The 26674-nt window shown below is 46.3% G+C and overlaps 2 protein-coding genes across 3 annotated transcripts in view; one reads left to right on the forward strand and one right to left on the reverse strand.

The window, feature by feature from the left end:
- Positions 1-1314: 1314 nt before the first annotated feature.
- On the reverse strand, positions 1315-15751 carry LOC135916028 (alpha-tocopherol transfer protein-like). Its single transcript, XM_065449234.1, has 5 exons — positions 15277-15751; positions 7566-7805; positions 5895-6088; positions 4379-4489; positions 1315-3151 (listed from the first exon to the last, which is right to left on the reverse strand). The coding sequence occupies exons 1-5, from the start codon at positions 15431-15433 to the stop codon at positions 2918-2920; spliced, it is 936 nt and encodes a 311-aa protein (XP_065305306.1). The 5' UTR covers positions 15434-15751; the 3' UTR covers positions 1315-2917.
- LOC135916034 (solute carrier family 2, facilitated glucose transporter member 8-like) overlaps positions 3034-26674 on the forward strand; it is a 32349-nt gene continuing 8708 nt past the window's right edge. The window contains exons 1-3 of one of the 2 annotated variants that reach the window (XR_010568818.1): positions 3034-3173; positions 5910-6103; positions 7395-7559. The gene's annotated coding sequence lies outside the window, so the exon portion shown is untranslated. Of the gene's footprint in view, positions 3174-5909; positions 6104-7394; positions 7560-26674 lie in introns of those variants that run through there. The other variant, XM_065449240.1, reaches the window with a different exon arrangement.

The raw sequence follows: 26674 nt of genomic DNA on the forward strand, positions 1-26674 counted from the left end.
AGCAGCTTAATGATATATTAAATATCATTAGAAAATGGCACCTAGTATTTGTAATCATGAATGCCATAAGTAGAAAATTAATCAAGACAGCGTAAGCTTCAGGGTGGCACCTGCGCCTCGACAAAATCACAGGGGGGGGGGGGGGGCAGCATGCCTTCAAGGCATTGAGTGTGGCTTTGTCTGTGGCTCCCCCGCACAATTGCTGTTTGCCCATGTGCTTGACTGTAAACTATCCATGGTCTATAGTAGAAAGGACGATACGTATAACCCATTTTTTAAACTCCTTGTGAAGCCATTTCTCGCAGAGACGAACGATACCTCAGTAAACTATGTATAAAATACTTCTTACAGGGAACCCGTGACAGCGACACCACCGCCGGTGTGACGCCTTCACTATGCGAGAATCCTATTATCTCGTGGCACTGGTCTACATTACGCGATTCAAACGCGTGATGCCCAATGCAAACGGGATGAACTTACACTGACCTCATGTGTGCATGAAAGTGGGCCCTAACGACAATGAGGCAGTGTGCACGAATACATAAAAAAAGATGAACTGAGCACTTTCCAAAATGCCGAGGGAATGGGTCTAACTCAGTCGGCTACTCAGGCACGGCGAACGTCTTCTAGTCCCGAAAAGTTTTCATAATCTCACTGTGGGTTTAATTAAAGAACTTCAACGCCAAACGCACTCGTTTGGTCGTTCCTTAATGGAGATGTGCGGCCAACGGATTTGAAATATAACGGTGGTTACGAGCCCTTTCCGAAGAGAGCATTCATAGTCGAAATTACTGCTTCTGACCTTTTTTTAAACGAACGATGATTGAATTGCCCGCATATTACAATAAAACTTGGAACAACGCTAGACAACTATGAGAGATGTTAGTTATTTTTTATCTTTTGTTTTCATTCCACTCAGAAACACATTCGAAATGCTTATTTAAAAGCATAATGCGAAGGCTCCCGCATTTGAATATGTAAAATAAAATTGTAATAGGTAATTTCGATGATTAGGAAAATTTTTTTACTATAATGCGCTGCATGGAAGCCAGGCAGTTTCGCCCAGGCCACCGCATTTACTCGCACGAAGCGCCGTACCATGGGGGCCGCAAGACGACCTCGCAGCTGGCAGAACGAACGCTGCACTAGTTTTTCACGAGCCCTGTTATCAAAGCATACTTGAGAGTAAGAGACATGCTTCCCTCGCCCTCTTTATCCTCGGCGCAAGCGAGCAGCGGTGCACACCGGCGGTGGCAGCGCCGCGATAGCGGAGCGCAGCCGCTCCCCGGCCGTTCACGGTGGGTTCAAGTTTTTTGACCAAGACTGTACATATGCTGCATGCGCCCCTTTATTGAAAACAACCGAATCGCTGACTCAAGCTAAACGTGCGATTCTGAAAAACGAACATCACTTAGCGCGCCCCGGCTATAGCTCCAATTTTTCGTTATTGCGTGACGCATTTTGCAAATGACCACATTTTGGACGCGAGTTGCAAGTGAACTTACGGAAAACAACGTTAGACCGTTGTGGTGTTGAGTTCTTGTTTAAAGGAGTATAATATGAAGGAAGAAGAAACAGAAGCGTATGTAAAGTGAGACGGACATGACCGTTTTACAGACAGGACTCTTAATGACACCGAGTGCACAGGAAAGGATATAGCATCTTTCGGCTTTGGCGTACTTGCCCTGTCAAGCTTACGTTTGCGCAGTTTAGCAGGGCATTTCCTTCCATCATTTTGCCGGATAACGAACACGTTTCCCGAAGCCTGTGTTTGCGCACAGTTTTTGCGTCATTAGTTATGCATCATCCATACCACCTGGAGGCGCAAGTTTGTAAATAGCTATGCAAACTTCAGTTATATTGAGTTATTTCGGGCTATACCGGCTTCGAAGCGCTTTACCAATTATTCCTACAATCGACGTTGTACTCGCCCCTTCTCCTCTCTCTGTAGAAGCCAGGAACGAAGAAAACGAGAAAGAGTAAGGCTGACCTTGTAGAGCGTGGAGCTGGCAGTGCTCAGAGCCGGTTAGCCGCTAATGTGTGTGCACATTGGCGCTGTGCTGAAACTGAATGACATTGCATTAAGGCGCTAACCAGGCACTGAGTACAAATACCTTACGAATTGTGTCCATCAACTGTGCATTCTTTTTGCGCCAGCGCCCATCAAAGAAAGCCATAATGTTCCAAGTTCACCATTCGCATCGCATTCCTCCTTCACATTCCTTGATTCACAGCCGCTGTTGTCTATATACAACCGATAGCGAGTAAAGTAACAAAAATATTTACCAGCTAAGCACTCCTACTAGCTAGTACTTAGTACATTCGATGACTTCATGCGAGTTCTAAGCGAGTTTCCTTGAAGTTGATTCTCGAAGGTAAGTTTAGGTGACGCATGATACTGTGTTTTGCTATCGAAAAATATTTTTCTTGATGGCCATGTAAAAAAGCAGCGCATTTTTGTGGTGTAAGTTTTGCTGTGCTTTTCTTGTGCATCTTTTTCTGTAAAGAAGCACAGCTTGCCTCCACGATTTCCTTCGGGACAAACGAAATTTCTTGCAATACGAAACTCGTAAATTAAGTGGTACAATTGCTTAGATGCAAAACAATAGAGCGTTGGATCCTGAATAGAGTTAGCAAAAATCCGAAAGAGGCTACAAAAACATTTTACGTGACATACAAACCATTAGGTTCATTTCTTGTGTTCATAAGCAATAGAATATTCATTCTTGCCGGCTGGAGTTCTGCTTCAATGAAAAGAACACATGTCCGCGATTCCGTGCTCTTTCACTCTAGCGCTGCTGATTAGTGTCGTACTGATTTTATTTTGCCGTAAAATGCGGTGCTTGCTGCGATGCACGTAAAATGTTGTGCCTTACAGCACCCGCACACTGAGTGATTGTGAGTGTTGATGATGCAATCACAGCGACGTGAGCTCCTGCTTCAGTTCCTCACTGTCAGGCGGCAAATCGTCCTGGTCTTTCATGGGGTAGCCAAAGCGGTTGGCGGCAGCGAAATCCTTGGACTCGGCATCCACTCGCCTCCAAAATGCGTCGTGGTCGATAGGAGGTCCTTGGCCTCCGTACTCCTCTGGCAGAGTCTTCGGAGAAATCTCCTCATGGAGCTTCTCGAAGTTGTCTCCGTGGAAGCGAAACTTGGGGATAAAAGAGTGCAAGGTACGAGAAAAGGAAAAAAAAAAAACGAAAGTAAGTTTTGTGCAACGTAGATTCAATTGTTCACCAATGGCAGAAGACTCTATTCTTACACTTAAAACGTCCTCTACAGCGAACGCTAACACCTCTACACTGCTTTGTAAGAGGAAACCATTTTAATGAAGCCGCGAATTAATTTTCAGATGCCAAAAAAAAAGAAACAAGAAACCAGTTTTCTAGGTTATAGTTTAAGATTGAAGGTAAGTAAGAAGAAAAGTAATTGTGGCAAAGCCGTTAGTCTAGCAGTCATACAGATTTTCAATTAACAACATTGAGATTTCTTTGTCGCAAACGAGAGACACCCCTAGCGGTATGTCTCGCAGCTACAAGAGTAGTCGATTATGACGCCAATACCACAGTCACACACGGCATGCTGCTGAGAGTCCTGATGATGCTTTTAACTTTTAAGACTCGCGGAAACTTGGAAGTACAGCTGCATGCAGCAAACACAGCGCGTATGAAGCAGTAAGCGGGCATGTTCGTTCAAGTCTGGCCGTTTCTGGGCCCCGAGTCGCTTCGGCCGAGCTGTATTGACGGCCCGTTTTGTTAGCTTCAGCATCGAAAAGCTGAATTTTCGGGAGTTGTTCGGAACGTGCCCATTCGCTTTGTAGGCGCAGACTTCTACACTGAGCCTTGTCTTTACCTACACTAGCGCTACAAATGATTTCTACGTGGGGCAACATTTTGTCGCAGTTGTCATTTTCAACGTAGTTATCGAAACCGGTAACCAAGTAAAGAAGCTTCAAAACGCGATGCACAAAGCCCGCAGCGTCGTGGGCGTAAAAAGAAAGAAGCGAAAAAAGAAAGGAAGAAAGAAAGATAAAAAGCGAGTCCTAACATCAACATTAACAGTGATAACCGCCAAACACATCAAGATCATCACCTATCGTCAGCAGCGCACTGCCGTCTGAGGGTTACATTTTCAGCCTCAATCAGTTAATATCAATGCTGAGCGGTGGCGTTTTATATATTTTTCTCGCGTTTGCAAACATAAGAGGAACTAGTTATAAAGGGAGGCTCAGCAACTTGAATGCCTTAGTATACGGGCCACGGGAGCCGCAACACCGTTTCATTCAAGGTGCTTTGTGCAACCGATTGTGCAATTAGGCCAAATGCCACCCAGTAAGCCACGCGTATAGTAAGTAAAAAAAGTGCGTGAGTTCGCTTACCCTTTCGGCCAGCTTCGCCTTGATGAAAGGCTTGATGAGCGCAAAAAACATGTCGAATGCGTACGATTGTCTCACTATGTGCACTGCCTTCATTCTCATCGGCATGCAATCCTGGAACGTTAAAAAAAAAATCTATTACACCATGGGGGCGACCGATGACAGTTGACATACACGGAGAACAAATCTGAGTCTGCACTTTTCTTGAGATACATGAACAGCATGCCGTCAACGCTTCCTTTCCCCTGAAATCAGGAGCTGCTACGTGGCGAGTTTCGTTGCAGGTCATGCACACCTGTGTGTCGAAACATCGAGGGACAGCTCGCGCTAGCGAGTTGGTTCCCGTCCACGGCGGCCACATTTCGATTGGAGCCAAATGCAAACACGCTCGTGTGCTTACATTTAGGCGCACACTAAACCACCGCAGGTGGCCAAATAATTCGGCAATCCTCCACAGCGGCGTGCCTCATAATCAGGTCGTGGTTCGGGCAGGCAAAATCACAGAATATATATTTGAATAGTAATGGTTAACTCTCTCTTAACTCTCGCTTTTTAGACAGACGTTGAAGAACGGTGAAGTCACGTCGCTGTGGGTGAAGTAGCGTGCGCATTCCTACACACTGCTAAAATCAGTGCTTTCTTTGGGGGGAGGGAGGGTAGAACAAACAAACGAGGTATCAAAATATTCTGAACGGCTTTCTCAACTGACAATTTTAACCAGTATTCGAGGCACGGGTAAAAAAAACATCAATACAGGTACTTTTATTCGGGAATGCATAAATTTAGAGTGTCGTCGTACGGAAGCACCACCGATTAGGTACAGGATTTTCTAAATATTTCCACACATACTTTGGCAGATTAAACGCGGTGTTCGTGGGCCTCCAATGTTGTAGCCATACGCAGAAAGACGGGCTCGCCTTGTCATAGTGCACCGATTGTTGTAGCACGTCCTCGAATTTCAGTGGAGATAGCAAGGTAACATAGAATGCGCAATGACGCCCGTATAGACTGGGGGTAGCATGAATGCCATTTCTTTCGATATCGTGACCGACCTAGAAGTGCTCTCGCTGTTGTTGCCGCATCGAAGTGTATTTAAGTTTCTAGGGTACAAGTTCGCCTAAATAATCAGTTCGCTTTGTCTTGGGTCTTTCTGCTTCCTGCCTCCTCATCTTGCATCACTTTACCATGATATTATTATAACAAACAATTTAAACTTCAAAATCTTAGCTGCGACATCATTGCACTATATATGCTGAAGCAAATGAGCTTTACAAGCTGGATTCGGGTAGTTTCCGTCTTCATTCAACCATAGCTAATGGGAGTACTTGTAGCAGTCGACCTCAGAGATTATTTTACTTCGCGACTATCTAATATCCATCAGGTGCGAGCATTGTGTTTACGGATATTAGCTTGTTGCTACCTGGCAGATCTTGTCGTCACGCATTTAAGTACCTGAACTTTGCTGTAGAGACTCTTTCTAGAGAGGGAAATGAATCCCGCATTGACTGGGTGTCCGCACCTGGATATATTCCAGGGCTCTCCTGATGAGGCCGAAGCTCAGCGAGAGGATCTTGTCGGCCGTAAATTCGGCGTAGTCCACCAAGAGCACAACTCCTAGGACTTGTGCTGCTGGGTCGGCCGCAATGTGTTCCATGCAGATGAGCCACGTGCACTGAAGGTCTGCGTAAGGCAGCTCGTTCGGCATCCATACACCTGGAGTAATAAAAGGTATGTATATAATCTCATTCTTTCATCACACAGCCAGTGGTCCTTATAGAAGCTATTAACTTGCAAGTTATACTTAGTGTTTCTACTGGCGTGTAATACGAACCTCTGACATAGGTGACCAAGCAAAGTTTTCTTTGCGATAAGAAGTTATACTTTGTGTTAGTGTTGGTTTGTATTGTCTTGTCTGGAACCGTTCGTTTATATCACGAAAACAATACCAAGAAATATCACAAAAAGCATTGCTTTTCTTGCCACTCACAAAAAAAACATATGAAAACTAAATAAAGAGATGCAAGTGAAAAAAGATGCACATGTGTGTTTCATAATCTCAAAGCTGAGAGCTGTCATACGCTGAGTGCATGCAAGATGAAGCCCCATTTCCGGGCCCCAGCAATCATGCAGGTTTCACCAATTCGTGCAGTACCTCCGCGTTGCTAGCGCAAGTTCGTCAGCATGCATTCATGAGCAAGAGCACTTATAGGTAAGCTGCAGCAGGTGCAAGAGAGACGCTCTTGCTACGCTTTTCAGGTACTGTTCTAAGCGAAGGGCCCTTTAGTTTTTTATATATATATTTCTTTCTTCGAAGTTCAGTAAAATACGGAGCCAAAATTTATGTACTAGGCATTGTGCGATGACAATTCTGAACAACGATGCGATGTGAAAGGCTGTCGACGATAGGAGCACAAGTCTGTCTAGCGCCTTGTCTCTCTCTCTCTCTCTCATAGGCAGCACAAATGTTCACGTGGTACGAAAGAATGATAACATCTTGTCGTAGCCAGAAACGAAGTTTCGCGGAGAGAGTGAGATATATATGGCATGCAAGAAAGCAATGCAAGTAGATTAAGAAACGTCGCACCCGTTTAGCTATCCTGAGCTTACTCCATAACTAAAGCGTGGAGCACATAGCGACAGATTCAGTGTCAATGCGTGATTTAAACCCGGCTCGCTTTTTCGTCAGTTGCGGCTACCTACAAAGGCAACACAGTTATACCACAGTCGATGAATTCATCTCCGCAATTTCTTATTCCATACTGCTTGTAGATCTTGTACTAAATATGTGGAGAACGCTGAAAGAACGCCAAGAACGCTGAAAGACGTTTACGCACTTTAAAACATTTAGCTTAATTTACATATTTGAGCAGCTCTTTCACAAATTTCACATATCCGAAGAAAGCACACATTACCACGCTGAGTTTTGAAAGTAGTAAATGGCACTCCGGCAGGAGCTTTCTTCGAAGATTTCAGTTCCTAATATTTCATTATTTACTTGCACAATTTCCGCTTTTCGCAGTGGTGAACTGCTTTCCAGTGCTGTCTGTCTACTGAAGGCGTCGCAATCTACGGCAAAGGTGACAGTACAGCAAGAGCAGTAGTCTACCCGCAATGATTTTCCCAGGGTATGCTTGAAGATAACATTGAAGCTATAGAACACAAGTTGACTGCATAACGACATGTAACTTGCCTGGTTTACAAAGGATTATGGGACGCCCGCGAACGTCTTTCTCGGGCATCACCATCATCAGCTTGCGGCCCGCCGGCGGTGCCTTCCGCGGCAAGAAGTCCCGGAAGATGGACACGCAGGAAGCTCTGTTCCGGTAGTAGTTGCGGATAGTTTGAAGTGCGCCGTCCACGTTGTACTTGCGTACCCTCAGAAAACGCAGCAGGAACTTGGGATCTTTGTTTGCGTTGAGCTCCGCTTCCGCTGTGGCACAGAAAGCGAAAGCAAGGGGTCCGAGTTTAAAATGAGCTGAAGATATCTGCACGTGTTAGAACTTGTTCGGACCTTCAAAAAACGTCGGTCGAGACTACTCGCGACCCAGTTTCATTATTGAGAACAAAAGTGCAGGTTTCCAGCGGTGGTTTAGAGAAACAAAAGACCCAATAAACCTGGGGTTGCATTTGCGAAACTCCTATTACGTATAGAGCTTTCTGATTTGCCGGAGGGGCCGGCGTGATGGGCGATTACTGCAGTGGTGGTCAATCGCGGATGCCACGTAGATAAAAATAACGAGGACGCTTATAAGCTTCGCCTTTAAGATAGGAACGCGATAGCGTTCAAGGACCCCTGACTGCTTTTCATCCTTCGCGGCAACTGTAGCTTATGTAACCGTAAAGTTTACCGGGAAACGCTGGCGGCGAACGCTATGCACGAAGCCAAGCTTTCTGGTAGAAACGCGGCCTCTTGGGTGGGTCGATCTCCTGTTACCGCTTCGCACTTCCAATATTTCAGTCTGAAAAGAGCTAACATAAAGCACATGCGCTGTCGGTGCTTTTTTCCATTACATTTGTTTGTGGGATGCCGTTCTCAAAATTCCAAGGAATAACTTCGCAAACAGTGAAAGACAAGGTGTGAATAGCTTTGGTGATAGAGAAGTGGTTAGGTATGCGTGATTCGTAGTTTGTTTCGAAATTCTTTATATCGAAGGGATGGCCGACGCTGAGTGCCGGACGCGGGTTGTGGGACGCCGAGGCCGGATTTTCTGCGACACGGGGGCCCTTAACGCTTTCGCGTTAAAAGAAGCTAAAAGAAGTACCACGCAGATGTAGCAAATTGTAGCAAAGGACACGTGGGATATAATTCCTGGCACAGTGAAAAATCTGCAGTACATAAAATATCTTTGTATCTAGGGAGCGGGTACAGGTGGTTGCCCTTCCCAAATATAGAAAGGGAATGCGGAACAAAATTATCAACAGTACGCTGGAATGCCAGGTACCCGTTCTCGCCAGCAATATACGCTAAGCTTATGTGCGTCTAAATGAACACCATGACATTTGGGTGGCATGCATGTGCATTAACTGCTAGCATAGTGACTTCGAGTAAAATTCCACAAACCAAACCAAATATCTACGCTTTTAGATAGCGTTTGCTGGGCACCTGAAGACATTCCAAATTGTTCATTGCTAGGACTCTGGATACTGGGTTTGTCGGTGCAGAAAATGGTAAGATAATTTGCGTAGGACAAAACCTTGGGTTCGTTGCCCAATATGTTAAAGCCCTGAATTTGACAACACTGAAGAATGCTAATACACAATGGTCATAGATAAAGTGCGAACAGAAGTGCAAACATAATCCTTGTTTTACAGGAGAAAGTATAGGCACATGTTTTGGAAGAGTACTAGTAACAATGATGCAAGCAGAAGAGTCATTATAGCATTATAGTCATATGCGAACTCCTTTTTGAAGGATCGATCCAACATCTACATGTTCTAAAAATCGGGAAAGAAAAGCCGATCGAGAGCTTGATCTTTGATATATTTTTACTAACTCGACTACACAGTTTATGGAAGACACGGATGTTGGACCGGAATGCCGGATGTTTCCTTGTGAGTAGAGTTTAGTAGAATAGCTTTTCATATAAAAGATATCTATGACAAAAAAAATTTCACCGCACTGGTGACCTCGATTGATTAGTTATTTGTCGTTGCCCCTCTTTTATGGGCAACTGTACTCGCTTTCTTAATTGGTTACTACTCATAAAAATTGTGTTTGTTGGTTATTTCTCAATGATTGCTCTTTTTGTCTGTGTAATGCTTGCGTACGATGCTAACTCGCTGCAATCAAGTACCATGCATGAAAGAAAAAAAAGCCTTTCGTGATCTAAAGGTTATAATAGCTGTTTTGCTAAAGGTCTTTTTCTCAAATACGGCCGTTGGAAAACTTTACTTATTTAAATATGTGTGTACTTATATATCCGGAACAAGAAGCTGACAATAAAAATTCGCCTTTGGTGTCCATGTAATGGCTAGCCGATAAAGGCTTCATAAATGGGGAACTTGACCCCATTCCAGGAACCAAAGTCATGACGCACCTTATAGAGATTAAAATGGGGCAATGTTTTAACTAACATCCGCTGCTTCTCTAAATTCATCCTTTTTTGTTTGGTTTATTTCTGCAACTACAAATTACATCGTTACTGTGTCGATTCGATGTCTAAGTGAGTGGTGACAAACAGCGGTGAAGGGAAGAGTGTTAATGTGTGTTCTTGTAACTAGCACAAATATATTCGTACATGCATTAAGACGCGTTTACGAAAACTTATTCTGATAGGCTAACGAGTGAATTAAAGCGTAGTTTATGCTAATAAAATAATTAATATTGTTAGCAATTTGTGGCAATGAGCCTCAAACGCATACCCAGGAATCTTGGATATTGCCCCTATGGCAATTCGTTAAGCTTCGGTGCATCACACCAGTGTACCTCAATGGGCAGCACTTTCAAATATTTATATTTCAAAAGATCAAACTAGTTTCAAGAAGTTTTTTGTATCAAGGTCAATATGGTACTTCCTTTTAATAACGTATGCATTTACCACACTTACTCGGCACTTAGTTCTGCGTTATAGCAGTATTTTGTCTCTGACCTAAACACTGATACAACGCAGGATTAAGTGCTGAAGAGGTGCTATAAATGCCTATGTTAATAGAAGGAAGTACATTTTCGACGTTTCTATTACAAATTTGTTTTAACTCGGCTAATATTTTGTACTATAGCTTTTTTAAATGTTGCCCATTGAGTTACGCTGCTGTATTGCAGTGAAGTTCAACAAATGGCCGAAGGGGCAACGTCTAAAATTCCCGGATACGGCAATAGATGGCTGCACAACCAAGACTTCGCTAGTTCAGCGAAACTATTCCACAGATGTCAACGAAGTAACACTCATTGACTTTTTAAATATTTCCGGTTCGGTATGTTGGCTCTCAGGTTGGTTTGGATTTGGACTGTCATGATCATCGATGGCAACCAGCACCCTTTCGAAATGTAATAACTTAAGACCTTGCTAAGAACGGTTGGGAAGAGATAGATAGATAGATAGATAGATAGATAGATAGATAGATAGATAGATAGATAGATAGATAGACAGACAGACAGACAGACAGACAGACAGACAGACAGACAGACAGACAGACAGACAGACAGACAGACAGACAGACAGACAGACAGACAGACAGATAGATAGATAGATAGATAGATAGATAGATAGATAGATAGATAGATAGATAGATAGATAGATAGATAGATAGATAGATAGATAGATAGATAGATAGATAGATAGATAGATAGATAGATAGATAGAATATAGAGTTTTAGAATAGGGGCCCCAAACGTTTTGGGGCCCCAAAGAAATAGCGTCGAAGCCACTGCGCATGCGCGAGACGCAAACTGCGTTTGGGGTTTGCGTTGGGAACGCTATTTCACCGATTTAGCGGGAGCTCAAATAGCGTTCCCAAAAGCTTTGCGTCAACAAACATGGCGGCACCCATCGAAGCGACGTCTCTAACCTAGCACCAAACCGGGTTCAATTCGCGGTAACGCGTGAAGTTCGCAAGCTAGGAGAAGTGACTGCAGTTATCGCTTTCTCTCAACTAACGTGTGTTATGAAGATTGATTCATTAGACACCGCTGATTCCGAATTCAAGTGTGGATCTTATAGCTCGTAGGCCTAACACGGCTAAGCTTGGCTGGTGAAGGCACGTAAAGTTGGGTTTGTTGCTCAAAACTAAGCACAACTAATTGTTTGCTGCTTGAAGAATAACCTCTAAATTGTAATTAAACGCGAATACACGCAAGTCAAAATTACTATTCCTATCATAAAATGGTATATTTTATTTATTATTTCTAATAGCTTTTCTTAGACGCCGAAGTGGCGCTGTCAGCGCAAGACGCTATCCGCAAGCGCAAAGCCATATTCTAAAACTCTTCACTCCTGCGTGCCCCAACGCTAACACCCGCAAAGCTCTTTAGGGCCCCAATTTTAAAACTCACTAATAATTTATTTACAGAAAGACAGGGAGGGCGGCCTGAGCTATACCTTGCTCTGGCCTGCTACTGAACATCGGGGGAAAGGGACGGGGAGGAAAAAAGCCGGTTAATGATGATGATGATGAGGATGATGATGATGATGAGAGAAGGTGCGTATATACAAGTTCACAGCGTTGTGGCATCTCTAAAGCCGTGCGTCTCACCAGTGGGTTCTGGAAAAGTTATAGCGGTACTTTTACGCAGCGCTAAAAAACAAAGGGACAGATACACATAGTACACAAGACACATGTGTCTCACATCTGACACATATGACATCTGACATCTGCCTGACATATAACACATGTGACTGACACATGGCACATAGTACATGTGCTCATAGCGCTGCTTTCCCAACCATACGACCATGAACCAACTCGCCGAAGTTCTGCTTGCTAAGAACATTTATCGCCGGCCCCCGGCTACATGTATAGTGAAGAAAGGTTGCACCGCTTGATCTAATAAAACGTTACCATGATTTGAATGGAAGCTGATGCTTGCACCAGCATCTGTAAGTGGTTGTAAGTTGCCTGGTCACGCCGACAAGCCAATATAATATTTAAAGGAAAGCCCACTACCGCACCTAATCGAGCGTTTCCCGTTGATGTAAATATCTCGTGCGTTAGATCGTTTTTATTTTTGCCCTCTTTGCCACTAATCGACAGAAAATACAGAGTATTCAGGGTACGTGCATCCTGCAGCACGCCAACGTTGCGACCACCGACCTATGCACGGACGCAAGCAGTTCTGTAACATTGAGTTTCAGAAAGATGGACTGTGTGGCAAAGCACGCTCAAGATGCGAAGCAGCAGATGCGTAGCCAGTAAAGTATTTTTTTTTTGCAGTTTGTACATGGAATATGCATCTGCTTCTAGCCGTTTATTCCCTTCGATGCATACATATATCGATGTTGATGATACCAAGCGGTTTTCTTGTTAACAAACATCCTGGTCAGTACTCAGCCTTTAATATCCCGCTGTCAATGAGCATTGATTTCACTCGCATCGGTGTTCGCCGTAGCTGGAAATGAACGAGGACTCTGTTTTGACCGTTTTGCACCACGTAGATGTATGCGGCATTTTTAAAAATGTACGCTAGTTCATATCTTTCGCGATTATTTCAAGTCATGTAGAAGAAGCTCTAATGTCGTTTTATGTAGGCTTGCTCCTACCTACTCGATAGCACGTTGGTTTCCGAACGTTTGTCCCTACAAACGCTACAAAAACTGAATAAAGAAAAACTACATATTCTAACCAACTCATGTTGCTTAGGTTGACAGCGTCCGCGCCAACATAGTAAAAGAGCGAATTCTTCACTGCGGCTAACAAAGTGTCACACTTGACAGGTAATACATTGCACTTTGTGCGGTACCCTGACTATTGTTTCCAGAAAACAAACTATGGTCATTCCAACAGATCATGTTGTAAAAGGGCTACAACCCCGCACTCCTTTTGCTTATTCTACTAGTCTTTACACGGCGTTACAGGCAGATGCGACGGCTAGGTAGTGCATCCACAAGAAAATTCCGCCTCCATTATAGACCCTTTTCTCCACTCCATGACAGCAGCGTGTTCTGTACCCCAGACAACTTCCTCTACTGCATTATTGACAGTCATGTTAGCCAAGAAAATTGGAATATTTTGTTGCATAGTATGCTGTAGGCACATATTTTTGATGTGTTCAGATAAGAAGAACGTGCGACATGCATCGAGCTCATGTATGAATTATTTTTATTGTACTTCACAATAAAATTCACTTGTCGAACACTCCAATTCTACAGCAGAATTGGTACCAACTGGAGAGTTTTATAAATGTAAAGACTATTCTAACGCGCTTTCCAGAGGGCTTAAGAGGAAGCTTTATCTCGTGCCGAACTTTGACGTGGCCTATTCAAATACATGTAAAACACACACACAAAAAAAACGTTTTTTCACAGATAACCCCTGGACATGTTTTAGTAAACTTTGTTGCATTTGAGAGAGAAAGTTAAGAGGAAGCTTTAGCTCGGGCCCAACTCCGACGCGGCCTATTCAAATACATGTAAAACGCGAAAAAAACGTTTTTTCTGAGATAACCCCCTGGACATGTTTTTCGTAATATTTGTTGCAGTTGAGAGAGAAGGTTACATTCTAGTAACTGTTGGAAGCGAAATATCGGTTTAGGGCTTGAATTTTATTAAAAAGATTTTCAAATATTTGACAGTCTGAAAAAAAATAGAAGCACGAAGTTTATAAATTCATAGATCTGCATCAAGAAAAGATATCGCGGTTCGTTCTGTAAACGGCTTCTATTAGATCATACAAAGCGAACAAATTCGATATGTCATTTTACATCTTACGTGAATTTGTTACGTTGTTTACAAGGGTTCTGGAAAAGTTGTATTTACATATTACTAAAATTTTTTATATTCATGTGTAACACGTCAATTTTGTCCGTTTTAGATGTACTATTAGATGCAATTCACTGAACTGTGTTTTCATTTTTTGTTGTTGAATTACAGAGTTGTAAACTTGATAGCGTCGTTTTTTGAAAATGTTTGATTTTTGCCAATTTTTTATAAAAATTGGATGACCTAACTAAAAAACTCGAGACCAACAATCACTAGATTTTACGTTTTTTCTTTTAAATGCGACAAACGTCGTCAAATTTGGTGCAGTGGTTGCTGAGAAACGCGAATTCTACATTTAGATGTATTTACATAGGAGCAGCGATCTAAAGCTTCCTCTTAACTGGCAGTCATCCGGGAACTCTGTTGGTAATCACGAAGGGGGTCTGTAGCCGACGTTGCACAAACACTGCCACCACCACAAGGCATCGAACAGTCGAAATCAATGTAGCGTCCGCGTTCGCGACCGTTACGTTTGTGCTACGACGCTACGGTGCTTATTCGCGGCGTCCGTACACTTGCGCGTAACCCGCGTTGACGAAGCCAAACGTTACTGTGATTTTTCGAACAGTGTTTGCCCTGATGTCGATTACGAGCGCACACTGTGCGGCAGATACAACGGGCAGGGCGCCCACGCATCAAGGACGGACTCATCGCGCGCACGCGTTCGTCACGTGCGCACGCAGGTGTGCTGGAGTGGAGCATACATCCTCATTCTGGTAGGCCTTTCACCTGGCGCAAGCGCGTTACTGAAATTCTCAACGTAAAATGCGTCATAAAAACTGTATACGACTTACACACTACCTGCGGACATGATAGAATCGGACTGTAATTTGAATATACGAGAAAACATAATTCTGTTACACAAAAACTAAAAAAAGAACCCTTTTTCAGCTGCCGTTTCATTTTCGGTGAGTACAGACTCAAAACTTCCGACCAACTAGAGGCTAACGGCTTCACTGTAAAACATGCCGCACAATGTAATCTTACCTTCCAAGAGCTGCGTGAGCTTCTCGAGCGCATCCTGTCTCTTAGCTTGTGTCTCGCCCAGCTCTTCTTCCGCTATCCGCTGCAACTTGAAAGGTAGAGCGCCCACCGAAGTGTCGTGCACGTCATCGACGGACTTCTTGGTGTACACGCCGGACATTGTGAGGCGTGGACGGTGGCGGCCGCAGCAGAAGAGTCGGCGCGCCTGTGTGTCACTCTCGAAAGCCGGGAAACCTTGCGAGAGCGAGAGTGGCCTCAGACTGCGCGGACGGAAGGGTCACACGTGACCATGCAGAGATCTCTCCACCCCCCCGTCCTTCCCTCGACAACGAAAATGTTTTTACGAACAACGGGCTCCGGGGAACAGGTTACAGGGAGAGGGTAGCGAGAGCGAGTCGCAGTGAAGGCGCCAGCCTTGAAAGCTGTTGTCGCAGTGCCTGATGCATACTTTAAATGAATGGGCCACGAGGAAAGGCGGAATGCCCTCCGCGCTGTGTCCTGGTTTGCTGCACGCTACGCGTTGGTCCAGGTCAGCAGGCTGCACCGAGTGGGTTATCTGCATCGTATTGATTGCGCTTCACGTAATTCGAGTACGCGGCGCATGTTATACGGCCTTGCATTGGAGTATCAGTACGCCACTTTTATTTGACCCTAGAGATGAACGCGGCATGCGGCTTGGCCTCAGCGGAAGAAGCTGAGATTGCCCTTACCGATCACTGTCTTATACGCTAATCAATACCTTTACAACACGCAGCAGCCAAGCAAGCCGACATGCGTTCTTCCACAATACCTAATTATGTCGGGCAGCAACTGCTTGTCTTACACATTGTCGCTTAGTGCTACGCTTGTTTCGCGAAGCCTCTTCGACCAGTGGGACGCTCTAGGCCAGTAACAAGGCACATGGGCCCTTCGCAGGGAAAGGTGACTATGCAAGCGTCTGTATACTTTTCGAGAGCGCAATCACGATCCTTCCCATGGACCTGCTTGTATGTTCAATACTTCCCAGCTGACGAAGCGTATTTGCACTTTTAGCCGTGACGTCACGAGCGGAGCCCGAAAGCTCGTACATTTCAGCAGAGGCCATGGGCGACGGTTAGCACGATCCTCTTTTTTACGTGAAACGCCTTTTAATTTTAGCGTTATCCGTTCTAAAAGACGTCAAGGTCAGTCCACGCAGATATACTGTGCTGATGTGTGCTGCTACCACCTGTTACGTGCTGTAGGAAGTATCATGTGCACCTACGCTAGCCTGTTGCCTGAAATGTTAGCCTGTTAAGTTCCAGCTTTTATTGAAGCTAACACTGCATTGTCGATTCCAGTTGCAGTAAAAACAAGCATGCACGTCGTTTCTTTTCTCAAAATTACGTCAGTGATGATATTGTTACAAGCACGGGGAAAAGGGGTTTATTTAGGCGTGCGAGAACAGGAACGGCAGGCTACGAAGAACAGGAATGGCCGCTGCACAGTCTTCGTTTTCCTCTTCCCCTCTCTTCTTGATCCCCGCGTCCCTTTGACGCGCTTGGACGTAACATACCTCCCCTCGCAGACAAAGCCCCCTGGGCGAGTCAACTAGCTTGCCGTGGCGTGCATGATTTCAACCGTGCGACATGCGCGACTTGTGTCCTAGCAGAACGTCTACCAGTGTTCGTGAGGCGCGCGAGAGTATAGTTCACTTCGCTGACTTTGTCGATGACAACATACGGTCCGTCGTAGTTTGCCAGCAGCTTTTGACACAAACCGCGCTTCCTTGTGGGTGTCCAAAGCCAAACGAGATCACCAGGGTTATATGTAACTGGCCGATGTCGTGCGTCGTAGCGGGCTTTGGAGTTTTCTTGTGATGCCAAAGTCCGAAGACGCGCAAGTCTCCGAGCCTCTTCAGCGAGGCACAGCGTATCGGCGACCGTAGGATTGTCGTGGTGGTAAAAAGGGAGGACAGTGTCGAGCGTATACCGGGGTGGCCGAGCATATAGAAGGAAGAAGGGGCTGTAGCCGGTTGTCTCGTGCTTGGCTGTGTTGTATGCGTAAGTAATAAACGGTAGAACTTCATCCCAATTCTTGTGATCGGACGCAACATACATGGAAAGCATATTTGTGATAGTTCGATTAGTGCGCTCAGTGAGGCCGTTCGTTTGCGGATGATATGGCGTCGAGTGCCTGAGGTGCGAGTTACACAAACGCACAAGCTCTTCCACTACCCCGGTCGCTTATAATAACACCAGGCGGTCCATGTCGCAGAACAATAGCGTGAAGTAAGAAGAGCGATACTTCGGTGGCGGTGGCTGATGGTATAGCCGCCGTCTCGCAATAGCGCGTGAAATAGTCGGCGCAGACAATTATCCAGCGGTTCCCCTTAGATGACTTTGGAAAAGGTCCTAACAGATCAATTCCAACTTGCCGAAAGGGTGAGCTGGGAGGCGGCACAGGTTGAAGGAGACCAGATGGGGCAGTGGTTGGGCGTTTCCGACGTTGGCACTGTATGCAGCTGGCGACATACAACTCAACCGAATGTCGCATCCGGGGCCAGTAAAAGCGTTCTTGAATGCGATAAAGGGTGCGCACAGTGCCTAAGTGACCGGAGGTAGGGTCATCGTGCATAGCCTGAAGGATTGCTGGCCGGAGACACTTCGGCACCACTAGAAGGAAGCGTGCACCCGTGCTTGAGTAGTTCCTTTTGTACAGCAGCCCGTCACGTACACAGTAGCTGCTTGTTGCACTTGAATGGGCAGAAGTGAAGAGTGGCTCCAATTTGGTGTCTGTCCGTTGTTCTGCTTTGAACGCATCGATTTCTGGAAAAGCGGATGTCACAGAAGCGACGAGATGATCAAAATCGTCTGCGTCGCAGTCCGTCGTAGTAAGCGGCATACGGGAAAGGCAGTCTGCGTCAGCATGTTTTCGGCCACTCTTGTAGGCCACAGTGAAGTTATATTCCTGCAACCTCAAAGCCCAGCGCGCAAGGCGACCACAAGGGTCGCGAAGGTTCACGAGCCAGCACAGGGAATGGTGGTCTGTGACGACTTGGAATGGGCGTCCGTACAAGTACGAGCGAAATCGCTGAACCGCAAAGATTACAGCGAGGCATTCTTGCTCTGTCACCGTGTAATTCCGTTCAGGTTTGCTTAATGAGCGGCTTGCATAAGCAATCACGTGCTGACGGTCATCATAGCGTTGGACCAATACGGCACCCAGACCAACGCCACTAGCATCTGTGTGGATTTCTGTCGGCGCAGTAGGATTGAAGTGGCGAAGGATAGGTCGAGAGGTTAACAGGAACTTCAGCTGACGAAATGCAGAATCGCACTCGGGTGTCCACTCAAACCGTGCGTCTTTATGTAGCAGATTTGTCAGAGGATAAGCGACGTCAGCAAAACCAGGAATAAATCGGCGAAAGTAAGAACAAAGACCCAGAAAACTACGAAGTTGCTTCACTGACTGCGGTGCACTGAATGCTTCGACAGCTGCCGTCTTGAGGGGATCAGGCCGGATACCGTCTTTGTCAACAAGATGACCCAGCACAAGGGTTTGACGGTCACCAAATTTACATTTCTTGGAGTTCAGAACCAGGCCGGCGTTTTTGATGCAGTCGAGGACAATATTCAGGCGCGTATTGTGCTCATTGAATGTGCGCCCGAATATAACAACGTCGTCAAGATAGCACATACAGATGTTCCATTTTAACCCACGCAGAATGGTGTCCATGAACCTTTCAAAGGTTGCTGGAGCGTTGCACAACCCAAATGGCATCACATTGAATTCGAATAATCCATCCGGGGTTATGAAGGCTGTTTTCTCTCTGTCTGTCGGGTGTATCGGGATTTGCCAATATCCTGAGCGCAGGTCCACTGAAGAAAAATAAGAGGCCGAATGAAGGCAATCAATTGCATCATCAATCCGGGGCAGCGGGTAGACATCCTTCTTAGTCACGGCGTTTAATCTTCGATAATCGACGCAAAATCTCCAGTTACCGTCTTTCTTTCTGACGAGTATGACCGGAGTTGCCCAAGGACTCGAGGACTCTTGTATTATCCCATTTTTCATCATGTCACTCACTTGTTCCCCGATTATCTTGCGCTCGTTAGGCGACACGCGATAGGGCTTTTGCCTGATCGGGCGCGCAGATCCCGTATCTATGGTATGGCGCGCGTTCGTGACTCGGGAATCGAGAACACTTTGTCCGGCTGCGCAAAGTCAAACACTGACAGATGCTTAGAAAGCGTATCCACCAAGGTATGGCGCTCCCTTGTGCTGAGCGACTTGTTTATCATAGACAGAAGCTTTTTGTCTGAGACTTGGCGAAGGTCAGCAGGTTCACACGGCGAGTCTGTTAGTACGGCTACGGACGAAGACGTGTATTCTGTAAAGTAGGCGAGTTTCAAGCCGTCTGGAAGCAGGACGGGTTCTGCCGAGCAGTTGGCCGTCCACAAGCCTGCACGCCCGTTGCCGATGGATACCACACAATGAGGGACAAAAACGTTCTTCTTCACACAATTTAGATGCATTGGCTCTACGGAGGCATCGAAACTGTCTCGAACTTCACCGCGACATACAACCGGCACGCACACCGAGCTGGACGCAGGCACAACAGTATCTGCACACACACAAAGTTCACCTTGACTGCAAGTCTCCTCTAAGAGCCCGGACGAAACATGACCATCGACGCAAACTTCCCCCGTGCGACAATCAACGGTCGCACCACACTGCCGCAAAAAGTCGATGCCCAAAATCACTTCGTGCGTCGATCGGGGAATAACTACAAACTCCGTCGCGAAAACTCCACCAGCCAGGGACACTTCAGCAGTGCACACACAAACAGGGCGTAAGGACTCGCCGCTCACTCCACAAAACGTTGCAGCCTGGTCCCACGGAAATACAACTTTGCGCCCCAACCGACCTTTAAAACCGAGACTCATTACGGATACAGTTGCCCCGGTATCCACTAAAGCCATTGTAGCAACACCATCAACTAGTACATGCACTTTGTTCTTAATCATAGCAACTGCAGGGGGCATTTCTGTCGATAGCACGTGTCGAGCGACCTCACCCCCATCGGCCGCGCTAGCTAGTTTTCCGGTTGTGAAGGTGAGGCTGAGCGGCGCACTGGCGATGGAGATTGACGTAAACGCGGTGCACGAGAAGTTGGCGGTGGCGTCAAACTCCTGTCAGATGCCGGCGAGCGGCTCCGGAAGCTTCTCTGCCAGTAGTCGTTGCCAGGAGGGACGCCAGCTGACCAAGGGGTGGTGCATGACTGTTGAGTTGTCCTCGTAGGAGGTGTGGTCCTTGTTGAAGGCCCCGATCGACGATTCCACGTTGTTGGGCGACGATTGCAAAATCTCGCTATGTGGCCCACGACACCGCATTGGAAACACACCGGCAGATGCCGGAAATTTCGATGTTCCTGCACGTAGTCACGCATGTTGCTGTCGACTGCATAGCCAGCAGATGGGTCCCATTCATCGTGGCTAGGCATCTGCCGCCCGGAGGCGTGCGTGCGGCGAGGGCGTTGGTCGTAGTCATGATCTTGATAGCTTAGGGTCCCTCTCGTTTGTGGGGTAGACCTATACTCGACGGTCGCTGAGTGAACCGTGGGTTGCCATGCGGTCGAAACGGCTGTGTTTCGCATCTCGTGTGGTAAGTACGCACCAGCGATGCCGGGTGTGCAACGGTACATCTCTTCCCGATGGAGCAACTCTTCGCGAACAATCTGCCGTATTGTTGATGGAAGGTCAACACACGAACTCGGGTCTACACTTGCCACCGTTGTGACATTAGCCAGGCGACCAAACTTCGGTATTATCCGTCGCATTTTCAGCGTCTCAAAGGTCCTGCAGTGGCGAATGACGTCAGACACGGAATCCAAGCTTTCTTTGCCGATCAAAAAATTGTAGACGTCTTCGGCTATCCCTTTCAACAAATGTCCAACTTTGTCCTCTTCAGACATTTGAGAGTTCACTATTTTGCACAGTTTCAGCACTTCTTCGATATACGTCGTACAGGTCTCGCCGGGAATCTGAGCTCTTTGCGAAAGCGTCTGTTCGGCGCGTTTCTTTTTTGCGCTGGAGCTCATGGGAGCTCTCTACGAAAAGCTCCCATGAAGTGAGCGTGTCTTCGCGATTCTCATACCAGACGAGTGCTGTGTCGGTAAGAGAAAACACAACATTTGACAACTGTGCGGTCGAGTTCCAACCGTTAGATCGGCTCACCCTTCGGTAGTTTGTGAGCCACTCGTCGACATCTTCTCCGGCTTTTCCTCCGAAAGTGAGTGGCACCCGGTAGTATTGCCACGGAACGCCAGGTGCTGGCCTTGAAGCCGCGTCAGAACCTTCGGGAATCTGGCAGGCGTATTCAGTCATGTCAGGCGATGGTGGCGGAAGTCCGGCAAGTCGACGGCTTCGGCGAAGTTGTAGCAGCGTAGGCTCCGTGGTTACGAGGTGTACCCCGCACCGTCCACCAATTTGTTACAAGCACGGGGAAAAGGGGTTTATTTAGGCGTGCGAGAACAGGAACGGCAGGCTACGAAGAACAGGAATGGCCGCTGCACAGTCTTCGTTTTCCTCTTCCCCTCTCTTCTTGATCCCCGCGTCCCTTTGACGCGCTTGGACGTAACAATATAAATTATATGGTGTGAATCTCTAGACGCCTCAGAGCATACTAATATCACCGTGTATTTGCGTGACACAAAAATAACCCAAATCGCTATCCAAACTCCTTACATGGATTCGTTTATCTAGAAAACTCTTGTAAAGGGTGAAATATGATGTCTAGATACAACAGTACAAGCGTACGCGAGTCTTATGCGTCCGAGTAGCAGTAAAAACGTAAATTTGACATTCATCGCTATTTCCGCAACATCCGTTTATGACGAGGACTATGAAGGGGATAACGAAGGCGAGGTACTGCAATTGTTGTATTTTCGTTTATGGCAACAATGATTTACAATCACCATTAAAGAAGAAAGTTGGACTAGTTAGCGTATTCTAGGCTTTAAACATCGTTAACTACAGTGGTTAAAAGACGCGGGACGAGAGCAACAAGCACACGGGACACAATGCTAGACAGGACACAACTAGCGCTGCGTCCTGTGTGCTTCTTGTTCTCCTTCCGCGTCTTTGTAGCGCCAATTAACAATGTCTCAAGTCTGAATTTCTAGGCGTTGAATGATGTTCGAGCCTAGCTTATTAAAGCATTACCTTTTCTTATAGTTCGTTGCTTAGTTTCGCGCCATTGGCGTCGTTCGTAGGCGCCGTCGTTCGTAGTACAATGGCACTGTGCCAGAAGGTATTTCCATTGGTTGACATGCACGGCTCATCGCGTGTTCTTCCACCAATGAGCGTGTACATTTTGGTCACGGTGACGCAAAGCTCGGTTACCTGAATCGTAGAGATGTTGTTGCCCTCCTTGCATAACGGGTGACACCCGCCGTGGTTGCTTAGTGGGAACAGTGTTGGGCTGCTACGCACGAGATTGCGGGATCGAATCCCGGCCACGGCGGTCGCATTTCGGTGAGGGCGAAATGCGAAAACACCCGTGTACTTAGATTTATGTGCGCCCTAAAGAACCACAGGTGGTCCAAGTTTCAGGAGTTCCCCATTATGGCGCGCCTCTTAATCAGATCTTTGTTTTGGCACGTAAAACCCATGTAATTCAATTTAATATCAATGGGTGACGGAAATTAACCCAGTGCGCCCGCCATCGTCATCATACACTCGTCGTCGTTTCATTCTCTTAACGCCATCGTCGTCATACAACCTTCGTCGTTGCATCGACGTCATTCCTGCTTCAAAATTTCTTCGTAATGATTCTGTTGTCATTGAATAGTGATTATCACAGCGTGGTCACGTCGTCGTCGTCGACATGGCGTCGTATTGATATACTCCAGGATGTTGGAGTGTCATACAATCCAGGAGAGTCATATACTCCACGACGTCATGGAGCATATGGTAGTGCGGCCATTGTGGTCGTTCCATTGTCGTCATTCCAGCTTCTTCACCGGAATCTTATCGTGCAGTCGTCTTCACGCAGTCGTCGTCATCTATTGTGCTTATGCAGTCGTCGTCGCGCTGTCGTCGTACACTCGCCTTAATTTCAGAAACGACATCCAATTCGCATCATGCCGTCATCGTCATTCCATCGTAATTCCATCATTCCATTCGTAATTCCATCGTAATCACGCTGTCATCATTCAACCGTGATTATGCCGCCGTCGTCACACCATTGTTGTCATTGTGTCATAGTTGTGACAACTCCGACTTTCGCCTTACTTGAAGAAGTGCAACTGACGTAGTGAGATGATGGTAGCTACGAAACATATTATTTGTGAATTCGCTTCCAGAAGGCGTCAGGACAAATTTGTTTTCGTCTCCATCGTCCTTGTGTCGCTTCTTTCTTAGAATTGTGCTCTGTTTCAACAGCCTTGTCTCCAGGGAGAGAGAGTAGCCATCGACCTTTCAAGACATGAGCTAGTGTTAGCGTCGGTTCTTACAATTGAGTCGATAAGGTTGTCGTTGGGCGTGGGTTTAGCAATAATTCAATTTCTGTCAACACAGTCTAAAGTTCATTATTATCAGCTTATCTTTATTTCAATGGGGAATAAGTATGTGTTTCTTATTGCGTTCAAGCTGATCATTTCATTGTTTTCTGTCCAGACTATATGGAACACGGTTTCGCCAGTAACACCGCACAATTGTGGGCTGTCTGTGTACATCAGATAGAGCGCATGCGTATTACAACGTGAGGCGTCTGTTTATTGGCATCGGACCTAGAACATCGTCGATAGCATTGCGGCAGGCTGCTAGATCAGACAGCATGACTTTCTTTTTTTTTCTAAGCTGGGCATAACACGCATACTACTCACACAGAGCTAGGAGACCAAGACAGACTGCTATTAGCGCTTGGAAAGAAGGTCCGAGGATGAAAGGAGAATGTCCAGTCGGCGAAGGGTGACTAACTATCTGTTTGAATACAGCTGTCTGCAAGGTAAGCTGGTCAGTGAAGGAAATTCGCAGTCACGTGGCCTCTTTTGCCTTGGAAGTTGCTTTACGTTATGTCCTAACCGTACTGGTGTGCGGGGGGGGGGGGGATGACAGACTCTCTCGACGAAGTCGCTGCACAAGTAAACTATGGATAAATCTTACCTAATCTCTCTGTTTTACATACGTAAATAGTTATCTTCCTTACTATGTCCTGTCTCCATGTTCTTCTACACCCGCTCCTGCCCGCCCCCCGTCCTCGGAGCTGACCACCATTCAGGTGTCGGCAGGCTGCGCCAGAGTTACAATGTGTTCAGCAGTAATTTCTTTCTCTTCGATTTTATTCATTAATTCATTTATCTTAATAAACAACAAACGACTACTATTGCGCTGTTTTTTTTTTTTAGTGTCCGAGCAGCGAATAAACACAAAAGAGAAATGTTTTACGAAAGCGTTACCGTTGGGTTCTTTCAGTACTAAGTAGCACAAACGCGTGTCGGCGCTGCCTGCCGCGGTGGTGGCTTAGTGGTTCGGTGACGTTGCGCGGCTAAGCACGAGGCTGCGGGATCAAAGCCTGGCCGCGGTCGCCGCATTTCGTGAGGAGCGAATTACGGAAACGCCCGCACCGTGCGTTGGGTGAACGTTAAATAACCTGAGGTGCTAAAAATAATCAGGAGTCCTCAAGTACGGCTTGCCTAATTATGCTATCGTGTTATCTGGCCCGCAAAACCGTCTTATCTTTAAACCGTCTTATTTTTTACCGTTTTTATTTGCACGTGTCTGCACGCCACAGTAGAGCTTGTTTCTTTTCGTTCACTATCGTTTTTATCTGGGTTTCTGACCAGCGAACGCAGCGGCCCGTGCTTCGGTCTCCAAAGCTAAAACCACAATGAGCTGCATTAATGCGCTTGCCTTTCACCCGGCCTTCGCCGGTCTCAAGGCCGACCACGTGCAGTCTGCCGTCTTTTGCGGACGTAAATATTTCGCTTGTGCGGTCATTACCGCAGCGAGATGAAGGTCAGCAGCCCAGGAAGGCCTGCGCTAGCGAAGGGAAAAGGCAATCTTCTTTTTTCGATGGATAAAATTGTGTTATTTAAGGTAAATGGTAACAAAATGCGTGTTAGATAGTCGGCAAGGGCAGATCTAATCTAGAAGACATAAAACAGCATCTCATCGGTGTTCTTAGACGAGCTTATATCGCGCAGGTCGAACTCAGATCTCGTGCGGTACGCATTGCATATCCGGCGAAGTATACCGTGTCCCAGCGAACGTTAGCTAAGTTATTCAACGACAAATAAAATTTAAAAATTCAGGACCTATTCCACCATGTGAAGGTGGTTGGACAGCGAAGCGGTGGGAGGACCACCACCTACGATGTGGCGACGAGACAAACAGTAAACTGCGGCAAACATTTTATTTTGTAACATTCACCACCACTGGTTTGTGGTCACGATGATATACGGCTAAATCTTCAGTTTTAAGCGCAGAAACGTTCTTTGTCAACGTAAGATCGATGCACGTTTCATGTGTGGTTGTTGTCTGAGTGGCATCGGCGAAGCAGATCAAGGTAAACTAGTTGGTGAACTGGACCAACCACTTGTTTTGTGGCTTGGCAATGCCCACTTTAAAATCACCGACAACGATTACTGCTGTGGTGTGGTCACTTGCTAGTGCCGAGAAGTGCGTTCACATGAAACACTCGATGTCCGATCTGGGCGTGTTAGGGGAGGTGTCCTTACGGGGCTATGAGCCATTGAATTTTTTGCTTGCTTACAAGGGGGGGGGGGGGGATTAGCCATTCCTTCCGCGGGTATGATCCATTGATGATCAGTTTTCGACATGTTCTGTATGATGCATATTTTGCTTGCTTAGGGAGGGTGTGGGCCTTAGCTGATGAAAGTTTTTGCTCGCGCTTTTCTGTCCGCGGACACGATTGTGCCGTTGGAAGAGGGGGAGGGGGGGCGGTGGCAGCGGTAAACAGCTTCGCCATAAAAGAACATCGTGCAAGATACAATTATAATATCTGCGATGTTCAGTTGGCAGACACGAACGGCCCGGTGTTTATAACTGGGTTAATGGGTGGTTGGTGCCGGAATGCTGGTTGATGACAAGCCGCTTTTACACTATTAGCAGTAGCAGAACAATGAACGACGCTGAAGCCAACGTTCTTTGAAGGTGACTTGTCTTCGTCAGGGCAGGAACTATAAAGCAGTTGCTGGCCTGTCTGAGGCCGCTTCAGCGACATTCCTTATTCTACCACTGTTAGTCGCTTCAAGCTCTGTCTTTCTGTGAACATCTCTTTTGTTTTGAATTACGTAAGAGAAGTTTCGCGAAAACAGGCCCCGTCGTTCTGTTGTTGCTCTGGAAACCAGCGCATCTTAAGCTGAATCCAAAGACGGCTGATAAGGTCGCAGACGTCATAGAGTTTCATACAATAA

The sequence above is a fragment of the Dermacentor albipictus genome, chromosome 4 (genome assembly GCF_038994185.2).
Source record: "Dermacentor albipictus isolate Rhodes 1998 colony chromosome 4, USDA_Dalb.pri_finalv2, whole genome shotgun sequence".
Lineage (NCBI taxonomy): Eukaryota > Metazoa > Arthropoda > Arachnida > Ixodida > Ixodidae > Dermacentor > Dermacentor albipictus.